General features: G+C 42.1%; 2 protein-coding genes across 2 annotated transcripts; both read left to right on the top strand.

Moving 5' to 3' along the window:
* Positions 1-1,168: 1,168 nt before the first annotated feature.
* On the top strand, positions 1,169-3,234 carry LOC105568880 (putative tRNA (cytidine(32)/guanosine(34)-2'-O)-methyltransferase). The gene is made up of 5 exons (XM_012024891.1): positions 1,169-1,540; positions 1,632-1,701; positions 1,809-2,008; positions 2,094-2,488; positions 2,614-3,234. Exons 1-5 carry the CDS (start codon positions 1,420-1,422, stop codon positions 3,118-3,120), a joined length of 1,293 nt encoding a protein of 430 aa, XP_011880281.1. The 5' UTR covers positions 1,169-1,419; the 3' UTR covers positions 3,121-3,234.
* Positions 3,235-3,316: 82 nt separating this feature from the next.
* Positions 3,317-7,179, top strand: LOC105568881. The gene is made up of 3 exons (XM_012024892.1): positions 3,317-4,084; positions 4,689-6,272; positions 6,370-7,179. The coding sequence occupies exons 1-3, from the start codon at positions 3,760-3,762 to the stop codon at positions 6,750-6,752; spliced, it is 2,292 nt and encodes a 763-aa protein (XP_011880282.1). The 5' UTR covers positions 3,317-3,759; the 3' UTR covers positions 6,753-7,179.
* Positions 7,180-7,454: the final 275 nt, after the last annotated feature.

The raw sequence follows: 7,454 nt of genomic DNA, 5'->3' as shown, positions 1-7,454 counted from the left end.
AAAAATATTCAGAAAGAAAAGACACATGAGAAACGCGAGGAAGATACAAGAGACGCGATACAAGTAGAAAATTATGAGAAATTAAGGTTGTGGTCTGCTAGAAATGTTCGAAGTGTTTCCGTTCTTCTTCTATCTTTTTCTGAAAGAAAAGAAAAGACGAGCACTTTGAAACATTTCAAGCGACAGCTTGACCACAGCCCAGGGCTGCATTCAGATATTTACTGCCAGTACCGACAAGCTGTCAGTACCGGCAGTGAACATTGGAACGCAGCCTAGGACCAGAAAAAAGCAAGCGACAAGAGGATTGTAGAACAGAAGACGTAGGCAGATATTATGTACAAGATCGTAGAAGCGCTGCAGCGTTATTTCCAGCTGGGTGCTATTGAACGTGTCGACCTTCAGTATCGTTTCTAGGAGCTCGGCGAACGGCTGGAAGTACGGTATCAGCGTCGGCGACAACGGCTCCTCCAGCGCTGTCGAGACGATGCCGACACGCTGGCATTGCGGACATCGGTTCTCAACTGAAAGTCGCAAGGGTGAATAAGTACGCCGGAATCATGGAAAGCGAATCGCGCGAGGTTTACCTAGTCTCTTTCAAAGCTCACTTACCTTATCGCAGACAATTTTGGCAGGAGATGTGGCCGCACTCTGTAACGTGGTACGGACGTTGTCCCCTGTACATACATCGGGGTGAAGCATTGGTTGCAGATTATCGAGTTCATTTGCGATCTCGACATCTCGCTGAAAGTAAATTGTAACATTATGTAACTGTGATGAGACCGTCGGGCACGTATTACGGGACTCTTCGGAATGAATTACAATCGGAATCATTCAGACTTCCCTAACAAGTACAATAGGAATGTGGGAAATGATCGAAATAACTCCGATCGAAAGCTGTCCCGAGAAATTCCGCGATATGTACCCTTCGAGCGAATATCGGCAAGTCGTGTGCGAAATGACGATCGTTCGCGACTCGCTCGAATTGCACGCAGAGATGCAAGCTTTTATGCAAACGGAGATGCACACGGCCATGGTTGCGCTTGTGTGTGTGAGCACCGAGTGTAGCACTCTCTGTCGGCACCTTTGGACTCAGGTTTCTCTCTGCGTGCACAATGGAAACGCACCCTAAGCGTGCAGCAAGTACAATTTACTGCACCTACGAAGATCAGCTGATCGTAGTAGAGATATTAGATACCTTACCAGAACTCGAATAGCACGTGCAGAATGTAACTTGGAATAATTATTTGTTAGGCGCTGTGAGATCTAAACGTGTTAAAGAAGTATATTAAGTTAGAAATAATAGAAGACGAGAAGGATTTAAAGGGTATGCGTAAAGGAAACGCGAATTGAAGATGCTTTAAAACCATTTTTGAGAGCTGTCGGGGATACCTTTGTGCAACAAAAAGTTTAATTTGAAAAATGGGAAAGACGTCGAAGGACAAGCGCGACATATATTACAGAAAGGCGAAGGAAGAAGGATGGCGAGCCCGGAGTGCCTTCAAGCTGCTTCAAATTGATTCGGAGTGTAACATTTTGGACGGTGCGTGTACAGCAGTGAATGATAAACTTGCTGTTTTTATGACGTATTATTACAGCTTGTTCATTTAACTAAAAGAATACTCTTCTTCCAGGCGTATCGAAAGCGGTGGACCTGTGCGCTGCGCCTGGAAGCTGGAGCCAGGTCTTAGCTCGCAAGCTAAAGTAAGTTGAATTTTTTTTTCAAGGCCCGATAAAAAGGTCTACGCTGTGTAACGCGAAAGTGGTTCCCTTATTATGCGACAATACAATTGTGCATTTCTATTTTATAGCGAGAACTACAAGAAAGCTTCGGAAAGAGGCCCTGCGTCCCCGCCAAAAATCGTGGCCGTTGATCTGCAAGCGATGGCACCTTTGGAAGGTGTTATCCAACTGCAAGGTGACATTACTAACGCCAGCACGGCGGAACAGATCATTGCGCACTTTGATAACTCCCGGGCAGACTTGGTGGTGTGCGATGGAGCACCCGACGGTACGTGCCATTCATTCCTCGCTCTTTTGTTCTCAACAGCTCTATGTGGAATGATGGATAAATTTTATTTTGTTCTCCCTCGCAGTGACCGGTCTACACGACATGGACATATTCATCCAGTCGCAACTGCTACTGGCTGCTTTGAACATAGCCACGCACATCCTGAGACCTGGCGGGACATTCGTCGCAAAGATCTTTCGCGCCAAGGACGTGTCGTATCTGTACGCTCAAATGAGAATACTTTTCCCTTACGTCTACTGCACGAAGCCCAGCAGTTCCCGCAACTCGAGCATCGAGGCATTTGTGGTCTGTAAAGATTACAGCCCGCCGGAAGGCTACAAGCCAAACATGCTGAATCCTTGGATGATGGACGAGCCGTGCAAATTCGAGCATCTGGCAGGTGTGGAGAGGGTCGTCGTCCCGTTCATCGTGTGCGGGGACCTCAGTCAGCCCGATTCCGACACGAGTTATTCGCTCAACGTAAGTGTAACATTTACATTCTCATTTGATTGTAAATCAAATCTAGCGATCCTTTTCTCCTCTTTATACCCGGCTCTTTTATTTCATTCTACCTCGGTTCTATCATTGTACGTGAATGTTCTCAGTACGAAGGTAAGGAGTACAAGTACCACGAACCGGTGCAAGCCCCCATAGCGCCGCCTTACGAGCAAGCGTTGTTAATAAGTAGGAGAAGAGCGGAGAAAAAGACCTCTACATCTAATCACAGCACCGACTTCAGTGAAATCGACATCAAAGTCGCGATTGAACGTGAAAACGAATCATCGATATCCAAAGTCAAGCGGGCGTTGAACTCTGCGGGTAACGCGGACTCCGGCAATGAGCCAAGTGAGGTCGCGAAAACTATTATGCAGGATGAGGATAGTGAAGAGGAAACAGCCATCGATGGGTTACAAAACTTGTATCAGCTTGACTCTTCCGTTTCCAATTACAGCACCGCGGGCGAATATGAAGATGAGTCATTGATATCTGGGATTAAAGTATTAAATGTTTCTGCGGATAATGATTCTGATAACGAGCCAAATACAGCGGCGAAAACTACGAAAAATGAGAATAAAGAAAAGGAAACAGGCATCGATGCATTAAGAAATTGAAACCAATTTGCATCCAAGGGCAAAGAAAATACGGGTAACGACTGAATATACTGCTAAAATCTCTTTACATTTCCGTATATTACATAATTGTTAAATAAATATTCAACAATTTTTATATTCTGAGAATGAATCTTTATCCCTGATCCACTGGTTTAATTTCTAGAAATTGGACTGTCAAAAACGTAAACTCTTCGATTTTCACGATTAGCTTCTTCAATGTTTAAATTGATTTAAAAGACAATATAAAAATGTATATAACCCTTTTCCTAAATAAAAAGCGAAACAAAATTCCCAGTTTTTAAATAATATAGCTGTAAATGAAGTTTGCTTTACCCTAAGTTTTACTCCTCTCGGTTTTTAATATCTCGCGGGACAACACACGCCAATCACAGATTTCTTGAGATCGAGCGTCTTACGTCCCCGCAAAGAGCCAGGTATAAAACGAGAGGAGCGGGGAAGGCATAAACAAAACCGACCGCAAGGCTGAATTATAAACTTTGCTTTTCGAATATCTCTACTTCTTATGTGTGTACGTATTAGTCCGTTTACCTTGTTATTTCCGCACGGACGTATTGGCAAACCGTCGAGCAGTTCGGCTAGTCAGTAAACACCCGATCGTTTCGGCAATCACGTCTGGATATGTTGAGCTATAAGGTATTTAGTAGAAGCGCTGCATATTCGAAGACTCCTTTCTTTGGAGAGGCGGACAGAGTCTGTCGGTTCTGTAAAAAGACATTTTGCTGCACGAAATGCCACGTTCGCCACGTGAACAAGGTACATCCTAACGTGAATGCCGATTGTCCTTTGTGCGCGTCTGAGGTATTATCAATGCGACCATATGTGTCCGCGAAATTGAACTTCGAGGATGATAAATTGTTGTGTCACATAGTGGACAAGCACTTGCCGTTACATTGCCAGCTGTGCGGTGATTTATTTGAATCCATAGAAGATTTCAGAACCGTCGGTACGTATATATATTGATAATTCGCAGTTTAAGTTAATAATAAGATCTGATATTCCACAATTACTCGCAAAAGTCAAAAGGCCTCATCATCCACGATCGAGAATTTTAGAACCAAATTTTTTTCGAAATATTTAACCGTTATTTAAAAGTTTCACATAAAAATTAATTGAAAGACATTGATACAAACTCATATTTTGTTTCCTTGAAATTTAAATAATACAGATTATATAGTCTGTTAGAAGTACAAGGAAATGACCGTGAAATGATGCTTTTCTTCTCTATTTTACAGTTTGGTTTTGATTTGTAAGTTATTTATTTTTAAATCTGTTTAGAAGTTTTGTTACTTGTGGATATGGTTAAAGCATGTAGAATATTCTAATACACAACCAAGTTAAAATCAAAATTGAATTTAAGATTGTCAAGTACATTAACTGAAGCAAACTTATATAAATAACAAATTAAAATTTCTTTATTATAACATTCTCTAAAATTATCTATGTAACGCGTAAGTTTCAAGTCTGTAAATAGATCTTTTAAGTTCAACGTCGGATATTTTTATGGCAAGTATGTAATTAACTTTCTCATTTTTTTAATAAAACATTAGCTACGTGCAAGTGGTTTGAACGTTGGCATTGTTTGACGTCGCCAATCTGTTACGAGCACCCCGAGAAGAAACCGTGTTCTATAAGCGGGAACAGCGATTGCAACAGCAGCAGATTTTGGACGCCGCCGGAAATCTATCGGAAGACTAGCACGCCGATGTTCGTTGGCCAAAAGATCGGCTGTGAGACGCCTTGCGTGCCAGAATTCAGCTTGAAAACGCCCAAGAACTCGCCGTCGATCACACATATTGCGTCGATCTCGAGTACGAGCGATACGCAGTTCTTCAGCTTCACGCAGACCTCGAGCGAAGGGATGACGCCTTTCAGAAGCTATAAGAACGAATTCTCCAGGAACAATTCCGGCAAAAAGCTGAGCATCATGGAAGAAGATGAGAAGATCAGGAATGAAGAAGCCGAGAAGATAACTGCTCACGAATTGTTGTCTCCTGTAAATATAAAATTAACGTCCGAGAGCAGCATTCTGACGATCCCCAAAGATTCACCAAAGTCAGACGATGTAACTGCTATACCGATCAACTTATCGTCCCCTGTAAATATGGAATTGTCCGAGGCCTCACCTCTAAAGTCAGGCGATGTAACTGCTGACTCACTCGAATTGTCGTCTCCTGTTGATATGGAACTGACGTTGTCCAAGGGCAGCCCGATGACCCACGAGGTCTCACCTCCAAAGTTAGACGATGTAACTGCTAACTCATTCGAACTGTCGTCTCCTGTTGATATGGAACTGACGTTGCCCATGAACAGCATCCTGACGACTCCCCCCGAGAACTCATCCCTGAAGTCAAATAATATCCGCGAGGACGTCGTAAAGAAGGTGAGGTTCTCCGATCAGTATAAAACTGCGGGGGAGCTCGAGAACTTGGAGTCCTGCGTACAAGCTATTATCAATCTGTCAATGGAGGAGGTGCTTCACGATGATCACGATGAGACCAACGCGCAAAAGACGAAGGCAACTGCAGAAGACACTCCGGATGCAAGGGACATAATGGATACGGGCAACCCGAAAGACATGTGCGTCGTGGAAAACGCGAAGAACACGAATGATAATCAAGCGGAGGATGAAATGCCCTCTTTAATAAAATCTTCGAAGGATTTTTTAAGCGATTCGCAAAGCAGAACCGTTCAGGACAACGCGAAAAAAGAGAACCGAGATCCCGAAGTGAGCCACGAGGGTGCGTCAACCGTGATTCAACGAGATTCTAACAGAGTGCTGATGATGGTGTTGTTGGAGAACAACTCAAGTGAATTCACTAATGATCTGATGCCACTGATCAGTTCAGGTCTGAAGAAACTAGAGGAGCAACTGAAATCGACAAATTTTCAGCCACCTTCGAAGTCGACCGAGTCTGCTAAGATCTGTAGAAGGTCTATTACGACGATGAGGATGAGAGTCTCGAGTGTCGAGAGGTATTCCGCGAGCAACGAAGAGACGACGAATCCAAATCACAGAGAGCTCGCATCGTCATCCTCTTCATCATTCGTACAGAGCAACAAAAACAATAATAATGGTGGATTTTTGTCAACCGTCTCGCAAACTATAAAGTACGCCTTCAGAAATCTCTCTGGTCGGTAAAAGTTTTAATTATTCGCGAAGCGATTGTTCAAGCGACTCAGAGATAAGTTATCGCGATTCTATAATGTCTGATTCTTTTTAATTTTCAGGCTTGAGAATGCCGCTAAGAAACATGGAGGCAATTGAAATAACTGAGCAACGAGAGAGCAACACAGAATTAACATCTTCACAGGGAACATCCAGTGACAGTAGCAGTCGCATTCGTCCTAGCAAACGGGTTCACGAGGTCACCGAGGAGTCCTCGAGCGAATCAAATTCAATTTTAAGCGCGTTTGACATAAAGTCTCCCCTCGCGAAACGTTCGAGGAGAGGGTACAGAATGATCCGAGGACGCCAGCCAATCCACAGGATGCGGAACAGCCACGTGACAACTTCGTCCAGAGGAGTGTCCGCGGGGACACAGGTTTTTAGTCAAGGATCCTTGACGGTGGGCGACACGATTTTGCCGCTTCCTGCGAGAGCCCACCAATAAAGATTGTGTCAATAATTGGAATGAAATCGAACGCGGAAAAATCAAATATATTTTGAACATTCGACGTTGCTCGAAACAGCGTACAAATCAGAACTCATTATGGCTGCGGTCAAGCTGTCGCTTGAAACATTTCGAAGTATTCTGCTTCTCCTTTCTTTCAGAAAAGAAGGAGAAGAGAAACACTCCGAAGTATTTGTAGCGGCGGCTTGACCGCAACCTATGTTGCAAGACTGGTACGACACATATTTACGCCTTTAATTACAAATAAATGCATAACATTAATTTTTATTGCATATTTACAGATATTAAAAATACAGTACTTAAGGATATGAAAAAGATGAGATCATGCAAGATGTTTTTACCTACAAATTATTGAATACACATGTATTTTTAAAATTAAACTTTCTTATTTAATATTAATTCATTCAATTTGAAATTGCATTAGTTTTTAAATAAACATATGTAACTTAATATAAACAATTTTAATTACAAAAATTTTATTTCTATAAAATTAAACTTTTTATCCTTTAGTTAAAAGTAATTAAAAAGTTATTAGAAAATAATTCGTCTACTTTCTTTATATCACTTTAACACTCAATTTGCTGTTATAAGAACTAAAGTGAATAAGTAAAAATAAAAACGGGAAATATTATTATATAAAAAAAGGATTATCCCTTTGTGGATAATACTTTTTTTATATAA

The sequence above is a fragment of the Vollenhovia emeryi genome, unplaced genomic scaffold (genome assembly GCF_000949405.1).
Source record: "Vollenhovia emeryi isolate VEMERY1.0 unplaced genomic scaffold, V.emery_V1.0 DF939127.1, whole genome shotgun sequence".
Taxonomy (NCBI): domain Eukaryota; kingdom Metazoa; phylum Arthropoda; class Insecta; order Hymenoptera; family Formicidae; genus Vollenhovia; species Vollenhovia emeryi.
This window is presented reverse-complemented; position numbering and strand designations above follow the sequence as displayed.